Below are 9,547 nucleotides of genomic sequence, written 5' to 3'. Positions count from 1 at the left end.
TTTTCCTTTTTTTTTGCTAAGTTTCTACACTAATGGTTCCTTCCTCCAAGAAGCATACTTCCTGGGGCATACTTCCTTAACAAAGCAAAAGAAACTCTCTAACAGCCTCTGTCCAACTTTCACTCCTCGAGCTTGAAGCATGCCCTAAGAGCCTGCACATAAAATGTGCAGCTGTTACCTTGCCTCATAATTTCTTGCTCCTGATTATACTATCACCTGCTCTCTTTTTCCAGACATGTCCTCTTACCTTAGCGTGGTCCTCTGCCTTGATCCCAGGTTTTCAGGTCCCTGTTCCGTCGCCACTTGCCGGAGCCCACCGGCAAAGAAAGGAAATCCTGAATTAGGGGTGAGGATGTGGAAAAATAAAGACATAGACAGAGGATGGGGTTGGGTGGTCTGCAGCTAAAGACTGCAACACCTTTTATTTTTATCTTCCCTAAAATATACAATTAGAAGTCCAGAGGTAACATAAGGTTACAATAGTCCAGAAAAACAAGGAAAATTTCAGTAAAAACAGAGTGCAGTAAAAACAGGACAAGGTCAACTGGTAGAAAGTAAAACAAACTCTGCAGACATAGCAAAGCAATCCTGGGCACCTGGTGTTTTTCAAGAAAGCCATCTCCTTGTATGTGCTTTCAAGTGAGCACAGGGTCAAGATGACCTTTAAACTTTACTGTCATCTCCCAACACCTTGTGGGCCATCTCCCACGAACTCTCGCCCTCTGACCTCGAAATCCGTTTCGTGCCTCTGGTGAAACGGCTGGCGGTGGGCAACTGGTTCACCTCCCACACATCTGCCTGAGGCCTCCTCTCTGTCTGCTACCCAGGAGTGTCCAGCACTGTGAAAGCAGACCTCCACCAGTGAGTCCCGGCTTCCCTGCCACCACCTGCTCCATCACCCCTGTCCTGTTCCTTCGGGACAGCTCACCTGCTGGGCCTCAGTGGCAGTCCCCCACGCCCCTGTGGGTGCGTGAATGCACAGTAACCCTACCTGCTGCTCCCTTGAGCTGCTATCGCTGAAGGCCCTGCTCCTCTTCTTCCTCCTATCCTGGGTGAAGCCTCCTATGCCTGGGCAACAAGCATGGCGCCAAAGGGTCCACCCCCTCTGATCTCTCCTGGCTCCAAGTTCGTCCTGCCCAGTGAGTCTCATCCCTTCTTCATATTGAGCATAGTCACCAGGTGCTGCTGTGAATGAAGAGAAGTCAGGAGCTGGCTGTGAGCTCTGACCAGGAGGTGTGCAGTGGGTTAGCAGGAGTTGGGAGTCTGGTCACCGCATGGCAAGGACACAGGGGACAGGAAACAATGTGGTAGCGCAGAACTGAGGGTACTTAGGAAGAAAGGAGGAGACAGAGATGGAGAGAGATATCCTGAATGTGCGAACTCTCCAGAAGTAACGAGTCCAGGCAGGGCCGCACGTCAGCGTGACAACGGGAGGCTGTGTTTCCAGTGGACTGCATGGATGTGTGGAGTGCGGAGCCTAACCTTGTGCTGAAGAGGTGAGGGACAGCGCCTAGGCTTAGAGTTCAAGGCTCATGGCTGACCAAAAAAAAAAAAAAAGAGGAAAAGCTTATGGAGCATTGCTGAGCGCTGTGGGGGAGGGGAAGCACAGGGAGTGGGTTGTCTTGGATTTGGATCTTGCTCAAGACAGAGTATGAGGTGGGTGAAGGGTGGGGTGCTCCTGGGGAGCTGGTGCTGAGAGGGGGTGGGGGGGCAAGAAAAGCCTACATCTCCTCAGAAGGCAAGGAGCTGGTCGAGGATTCACGCTGCCCCTAGGTTAGGAGGCTAAGTCCACATCCACACACTCCAAGGTGACACAGACAGGGAAGACCTCTAGGGATGGGAACACATGGGGTCAGGGGAGGACCAGGTGTATGTGAGGTTAATGATGACACCAGACAGCTCCCCTAGGGACCCCAGCACGCGTGTGCTGGGTGGAATGACTTTGGGCTGAATTAAGGGCATGGGGCATGGAGGGAAACTGGCTAAAGCGAGTGTGCAGGGGGGAGTGCAGAGATGGCGGGGTCTGTGGTTCAAGCCTTTCTGTGGTGGGGTGGCTGTGGGAACTTCAGGATCAGGAGGATGCACCTGGCTCAGATCCCACAGTCCACTCAACACCTAGCATAGTCCCTGGAGGCAGGCCTGCCATCTGCTTGCTTTCCTTCTCTGTGCCGGTCCCAGAACTCAGGGCCTGGGGCATGTCCCTGAGCTTTTGTGTTCAGGGCTGGTGCCTGTCCCCAGGGCATCAGTGCTACTTTGGGCTTGCTGTCACCCTGAAATTCATTCCAGAGAAGAAAAGGGTGGAGATGGAGAGCCCTGGACCGGAGGGCCCTGCCTGTCGTTCAGCACAGCAGCCCTGACCTGCACCCCAGAGGCTGTGGTAAGGTGATCTCATAACAAGGGACATGAGGATCACTGCAGGAAATGTCACAATAGCCAAGCAAGGGACTTTCTCAAGGAGCCTTTGTGTTGCAAAAATATTTTTACATTAAAATATGTGCTTTTCAAAAGTATACTTAATGTCCTTGTTGAATTAGCAGAGAGTCTAGAGATATGTAACATAGACCACAAAGGAAAAGAAACCGTTGTGAAAATAAATTATGTGTAAGAAATAAACAGGGACAAGACTAAGGGAGTAACTGTCAGGAAGGAACCTTGATGTTTGTGGTCAGTGCTACACCAGCAGGACTTCCTTCCTTCCTTCCTTCCTTCCTTCCTTCCTTGCTTTCTTCTTTCCTTCCTTCCTTCCTCTTTGCTTCCTTCTCCTCCTTCCTTCTTTCCTTCATTCCTACCTACCTTCCTTTGTTTATTTCTTCCTTCCTTCCTTTTTTGCCGGCTTTCCCTCTCTCTCCTTTGTCTGTCTCTGTCTATCTGTGGCCCTCACTCTCTCTTTCCTTCTTTGTGCCAATCGTGGAGCTTGAACTCTGGCATCTCTTCTATCCGTGGGATGATTTTCCTCAAAGGTAGCACTCTATCACTTCAGGCAGAGCACCACCTCCATCTTTTTTTTTCTTTTAGTGGTTTATTGGAGACGAGAGTCTCAGAGAGTTTTCTGCCTAGACTGGTTTTGAACTGTGATCCTTATATCCTGCCTCCTCAGGAAATCAGAACACAGCGATCAACCACCACCACCCAGCTGCTATTTTCTTTCCAACTACTTTCTTCTCCAGGACAGAAAGGGCTTCAAGAATGATTTGCTTCATTGCATAGGAAACTAGTAAAGAAAGAAAGAAAAAAATTAAAGAACTCACAATAGAATTAGGAAAACATGTTAGGTGAGTTTAACCAGTTTATCTTAAACTTGACACCACCAACACGTAATGGGGCAGATTCTCTGGAAGAAGTTGACATGATCTAATAAGTATTATTTCAAATTCTAACATTTCCATTTTCATATAATTTTTTAGGCCAGCAAAATAGAGACAGATGAACACACACACAGATATATAGCACATAAATGTGCATGTGTGGACATGTGTGCACACTTCTATCTCTCAGCAGATGACTTTTCTCTAGGTATGGAGATTGTTGAATTGTCGTGACCGCCTCGACCAGCAAGGAAGACGCGACACCGAACTCTTCTCTCTGCAGTTTATTCAGGACCTTTGAGTAATCTTCTGACCCCAACCCTGGGGAGAATTCCCCACAGCCTTAAGTACCCGCTGGGTAGCCAACCCTGATACACCACGTGGGAACCACTAATAGGTTCAGTTGCGAGGAAGCAAGCCAATTCTTTGCCTTAGCCATATAAGGAGTTGTTTACCACAGAGAGCACTCGCCATCCGGAAGGCGGAGGGCGGAAGCCGGCGCCATCTTCCAGGTGCAGCCTCTCACAGCTCTCTACATTGAATGGCCAAGCAAAGTTCAGCAGAGATGCAAGCTTGGTGGTCCTCAGGGGAAGACCTGTTTCTTCTTTGTGCAGGTGAAGAGGACACTGCAGGGAGTGGAGTGTCCGCTCATGAGCAGGAAAGGGCTGAGGGCTGGGAAACAGCCCATAGCAAATGCTGCCATATGGTGCAGCACAGGGCTGGGGTTGTAAATCACAGACAAGCAAATCTGAGAGATGAAGGACACCGTATAAAAGAAGACAAAGGCGCTCACCAGGAGGAGGATGTTTATGATGGATCTGGACTGGAGAGAGGCTCTGGTGGAGACACTGGTCCTTGGGATGTGCCGCATTTTCTGCTTGTGTCTGTACAGGACAAAAAGCATGGAGGTGCTGGCCCAGAGCATGAGCCCCAGAAACAGAATATCAGGCCCCGAGAGTATGGCCATGTGCAGCACAGCAGCAGCTGGATTGTGACACATGGAAGAACAGTATCCATAGGACTTTAAGCTCGTCATGTTGTCATGCACTTTGGGTCCAGTCATGTACATAAGAAACATAATGCTCAACAGGAAGGAGACCCCCCAGCTGAGGTAGACGGTGGAGACAATGTGCTTGTGGGCTCTCCCCTTCAGCCTTGCCCAGCTGGAGTCCCCCTGGCTGATGCTGACAGCAAGGAAGAGGCTCAGGGAGCAAGTGCTACCCATCGACACCCCCCTGCTCACTCGGAAAAGATAGAAGACCATTTTGCACCCCACATCATTGAAGAAAATTCTCCAGCCCCAAGCCACCATGGTTTGGGGAACACCCCTACACAGAAGACTTAGGAAGTTGGCTACAATTAAGTGCCTAAGAATCAAGTCTTTGGCTCTCATCCTGTTCCCCATGCAGGAAAGGAATAGATAATGGGAGAGAAGAGACAAATTACCCACAAAACCAACCACAGTCTGGGCTAAGAGGATCACCCCCAAGACACATGGGTATCTCCCATCCTCTCTGTTCCTTCAGTCTTATCCAGAGGCTCTGGTCTGGGAAACTGAGGCTTGCATGGTTCCAAGGGAACTCAACATTCTCCATCCAGCATTCAGACCACTAGAAATAATTTCCTAATGTATCTCATGTATTAGGAAAAATCCAGTTCTATTCATCCTTCGAGAAGAAGAAGACCACATGTTCATGGAAATGGGTGAGCCTGGAGAAATGGCATTAGGGGAAGGTGAGTCAGGTTCTGAGATGAAGACGGCTACATTTCTCCTCTGTAGAATCAGATCTAAGTTTCTAAACAAGAAAGGCCCTGTGGTTCAAGCCTGTAATCCTAGCTACTCAGGGGCTGAGACCTTGGATTCCCAATTCAAGGCCGGCCTACAGAAGGAAAGCCTGTGAGACTCTTCTCTCCAGTTAAGCACCAGCAAATCAGAAGTAGACCTGTGGCTCAAAGTGGTAGAGGCCTAGACTTGAGCAAAAAGGGCTCAAGGAACATGGGCAAGCCCTGAGTTCAAGCTCTCTGACTGACTAAAGAAAGAAACTGGAAACATGCGTGACACGTTCCTGGGGTCACATACACTTATACCTCAATACAGTGGCTGGGGGCGTGGGTCCCAGGTGTCACCCTTTCCTCAACATGGAGTCCACATTTCACAGAAGAAATACCAGGAAGATGAAATGGTCTGTGGTGGGGATGGTGCGGGTGAAGAAGGAGGTGGATGACAGAGAACGAGAGGGGCAATTTTAGGTTCAAATGCCATTCTAGAGTTGCTGCTGTGAACACATCGTCCCCAAGCCTTGAACAATCAGGATTCCTCCTCACTTGTCATAAACAAGGACAGACTCTGTTAAGAAGAAGTGAGGAACCAACCGAGCTTGGGGGTGGGGAGCATAGAACCGCAGTTATTTTCACTGTCCTAGCCCATTCCTATCCTTCCCTGTGGCTTTGTTATGCATCCAGGATCAATCCAGAATCCCTGCTCCTAAGGTGATTCCTTACCCAGAGTGTGGAACCTGGGGTCTCTCCTGCAGGCTGCGCCTTTCCAGTGGCAGTGAACACAAGTGCTGGCCTCTTCTCTCAGGATGTGTGTGGCAGGGCGGGTCGTTTCTGAGATGCACATGGGCACTTCAGAACTGCAGAAGGCTCCTTAGAGAGGGGTCCAGGAGGGCGGCAGCTGAGGTCGTCTCCCACGGGAGTGGTGATTTTCCCTTTACCTGGGGTGGCATGCCATGTTCTCAGTAAACATTTTCTTCTCCCCCATGTGACCATTACCAAAACACTTTTCACTTTCATGTGGGTGCTTCTCCAGGGGACAGGGGAGTGGTGCAGTCACTTACCTCTCCTGGATCCCAGTAGGCCGGCAGGAGACACTAAGGCCTGAAGAGAGATGACGCTAAACAACCTCAGCGGTGTGTAAGCCATGTGTTCCCAAAGTTTCTTATCCAAAGTGTCCCTTCCTATTCTGTTTCCAGTTCTGAGACTTGAACTCAGGGCTTGGGCACTGTTCCTGAGCTGGTTTTGCTCAAGGCCAGCACTCTACCATTGGTGCCACAGCACCATTTCTGGCTTTTCCTATGTGTGCTGCTGAGGAATTGAACCCAGGGCTTCTTGCATGCTAGGCAAGCACTCTACCACTGAGCCACCTTCCCAGCCCTCTTCATCTCAGTCTTCTTTTATTTTTTTTATCATCTTATATGCTGTTAGAAAACAAAAATGGAACCCGGTACTGATGCACTCTCAGGAGCCTAATATTAGAGAATCAAGGTTCAAAGCCAGCCTGGTGAAGAAAGCCCATGAGATTCTTATCTCCAATTCTTATCTCCACTTTGGTGGTAGAGTGCCAGTCTGGAATAAAAGAGCTCAGCAACAGCATCCAGGCCCAGAGTTCAAACCCCTGGACTGGCACAAAAGAAAGAAAGAAAATAGAATGAGACGTTTCTGTACAGGAGCTTCTTTGGCAATAATGGCCATTTTTTCTTAAAATGATTTCATCCCTAGAGAACCGATTTGGAGATTAGAGGTAAGCATTTCATGCATATTCCTGAAAGCAGGATTATCTCTTTTCATGCCTGGTTGTTTCTGAGGAGGTAGCTTCATTCTCTAAATCACTACCCATTTTCATTGTTATCAGTGGTGATTTTGAAGCAGGAATTTGTCAGTGTGCTCAGGAGAGGATCAGCAGTGACTCCTCACCCTTTGTTTCTGGTCTACCTCAGTGCGTGTGACTCCATTCCTCACCTGGACCCTTCTGGTCTGGCTGACAATTCTTCTGCCCTGTTCTTGTCTGTTTCAAGAACATGCATTTTCCTTTCTGTGTCTGACTTCTTGCATTTTCCACAGCGATCTGTAGTTCTAGAGATGTGGCAACAAATGACAAGATTTCCTTCTTGTTCATGGCCTAGTCGTACTTTGTGATGGAAATAGGCTACATCGTCTTTTTTTTGTGAAACATCTTTTTATTAAACAGCCAAGCAGAAATGCAACACAATTTTAAATATTTGTAAAATTAGGTCACAAAAGGGATGCAGACACGTGGGGCTTAGAGCCGCAGGGGACAGGATGTTAGGTCCCTTTGGATTTGCTGTCTGGGAGCGTCTCCAGTTGCATGTGGCAGGTGCCATGTCCTTTGGGAAAAGGTGGTGCTGTCCAGACAGAAAAGCAGAAGCCTGAGCCTCACGCCAGCAGAACATGCAGGATTGGTTTTGTAAGCGATTACTGCAGCATGATTGTGGGGTAGAGCAAAATGACAGGTTGTCATCTTACAGACAGCAGTGTAGTGTCAGGGTTCTGGAGGTGGTGCTCTGAGCCCTGGGTGCTGAGCTTCTTGTAGTGAGTCCTAGGTCAGAAAGGAAGAATCCCAGAGATCGTCGGTGTCCTGGCCTGCCCTGCCCAGCCCTGAGACCTGAGACTGTGGCTGGGCTTGGCACTGTCTTTGGGTGGGAGCCGGGCATAGGGGCCGGTGGTTCGGGGCAGGCTGGGGGAAGGGGACAGCCTGCACAGCCTCCAGGAGGCAGTGGCTGAACCGAGTCTGAACAGATAGAAAAGGATGTTTAGCGGAGAACTGTGCTGAGACTGTAAGCTGTACTTGAACAGGATATCTGCTTGCCACAGTGTTGCACAGGATGGGACTTGGTCTCCCCTCCCTGAGGAGTGTAGAGTGGCACTGTCACTTCAGTGCTCCCCCACCCATCCCCAGCTCCTATCTTTTTCTCTGTGCTGGCCATATGGAAAATCTGTGGGTACTGACAGCAAGCTTGTGCATCTTGGGACCGGGATCACAGGGTGCCAGGGTCCCAGGGTGGGCTGTGATGGGAATGCCCTGCGCCTACAGACACCATCTACGCTGAGGATGAGGTCCTTCTGGCCCTGGCTGAGCAGCTGGGAACCTTTACCGGCCTGGTGGGGAGTCCAGAGTAAATGCACTGCCTGCTGGTGAGTGGCATGCGGGGTCCTCACTCCCATCCCCGGAGCAGAGACAGGAGCCATAGAGCAGGGTTGGTAGGGGGAGGGGTGCTGTCCAAGGGGATGGCCTCAAGGCTGGAGGGCTGAGCAGAGCATCGTGCCACCCGCCCCTCCCCCGCCCCTGCAGCCCCCACTGGAGTCGCTCACCACGGTGGAGGTGACAGTGGTGGGGGATAACACAGTGGTGTCCTTGCGGGCCATCTCCCATGAGAACTTGTCCTCTGACCTCGAAGCCCATTTGGTGCCCCTGGTGAAACTGCTCGCTGGGGGCAGCTGGTTCACTTCCAGCACCTTGGCCTGGGGCCTCTTCTCCGTCTGCTACCTGTTAGTGTCCAGCGCTGTGAAAGCAGAGCTCTACCAGTGAGTCTGGGGCTAACTTGCCACCGCCTGCCCAACTGCCCCTGTCCTGTCCCCTGGGGTCAGCTCACCTGCTGGGCCTCAGTGGCAGTCCCCTCCCCCTCCCATGTGAGTGTGAATGCACAGTAACCCTACTTGCTGCTCCCTTGAGCTGCCCTGGCCGCAGGCCCCCCTCCTACTCTTCCTCCTATCCTGAGTGAAGCCTCCTATGCCCTGGGCAAAAACCATGGCACCCAAGGGTCCATGCCCTCTAATCTCTCCTGGCTGCTTGAGTTCTTCCTGCCCAGCGCCACTCTAGATCCCCAGGTACTTACAAAACCTCTGTTCAGATGACACCCCCATAGTGGGACGGGCCGCAACTTCCAAGCTGGGGGAGTTCGCTAAGGTCCTAGAGCTGGACAACGTCAAGAGTGAGATCATCCCCTTAGTTCTCCAACCTAGCCTCTGATGAGCAGGTGGGTCCCTGCTCCACCCTTCCTCCTCTCCCCTTTCCCCCTCCCTCATTCCGCCACTGGGCCCTCTGCCCTTATGCCCCATGGACACTTAGCACCCCTTCTGCTACCCAGGACACTGTGTGGCTGCCGGGGGTGGAGGTGTGTGTGAACATTGCCCAGCTCCTGCCCCAGGAGGACCTGGAAGCCCTGGGGATGCCCACACTGCACCAGGCGGCCGAGGACAGGTCCTGTCACTTCCACTACATGGTGGCCAACAAGTTCACTAAGGTGCCTGAGGCCTGCAGTGCACAGGCAGGGCCAAGGCTGAAGGGAAGAGGGAAGCGTGTCTGTCCTGCATGGGAGTGGGCAGCCTGACGTCCGTGGGCAGAGAAGCCAGGGCTGGATCTTGGCAGGGTCAGGGGTGCACATTCACACTGGGAAGCTGTCACTTGCCCTGCTTTGTACACGGCAAGGACCTGGAAAGGT

The 9,547-nt window shown here is 51.2% G+C and overlaps 2 protein-coding genes across 2 annotated transcripts in view; one reads left to right on the top strand and one right to left on the bottom strand.

The window, feature by feature from the left end:
* Positions 1-3,888: 3,888 nt before the first annotated feature.
* Positions 3,889-4,530, bottom strand: LOC105994206 (vomeronasal type-1 receptor 4-like). Its single transcript, XM_013027625.1, has one exon. It carries the CDS (start codon positions 4,528-4,530, stop codon positions 3,889-3,891), a length of 642 nt encoding a protein of 213 aa, XP_012883079.1.
* Positions 4,531-4,993: 463 nt separating this feature from the next.
* LOC105994205 (serine/threonine-protein phosphatase 2A 65 kDa regulatory subunit A alpha isoform-like) overlaps positions 4,994-9,547 on the top strand; it is a 51,983-nt gene continuing 47,429 nt past the window's right edge. The window contains 6 exon segments of the mRNA XM_013027624.1: positions 4,994-5,039; positions 8,140-8,240; positions 8,398-8,630; positions 8,934-9,054; positions 9,056-9,082; positions 9,194-9,373. Of these exon segments, the coding sequence (XP_012883078.1) occupies positions 4,994-5,039; positions 8,140-8,240; positions 8,398-8,630; positions 8,934-9,054; positions 9,056-9,082; positions 9,194-9,373 (708 nt within the window).

The sequence above is a fragment of the Dipodomys ordii genome, unplaced genomic scaffold, assembly GCF_000151885.1.
Source record: "Dipodomys ordii isolate 6190 unplaced genomic scaffold, Dord_2.0 Scaffold105, whole genome shotgun sequence".
Classification (NCBI taxonomy): Eukaryota; Metazoa; Chordata; class Mammalia; order Rodentia; family Heteromyidae; genus Dipodomys; species Dipodomys ordii.
The sequence above is the reverse complement of the archived record's forward strand: the minus strand, read 5'-3'. Positions and strand labels throughout refer to the sequence as shown.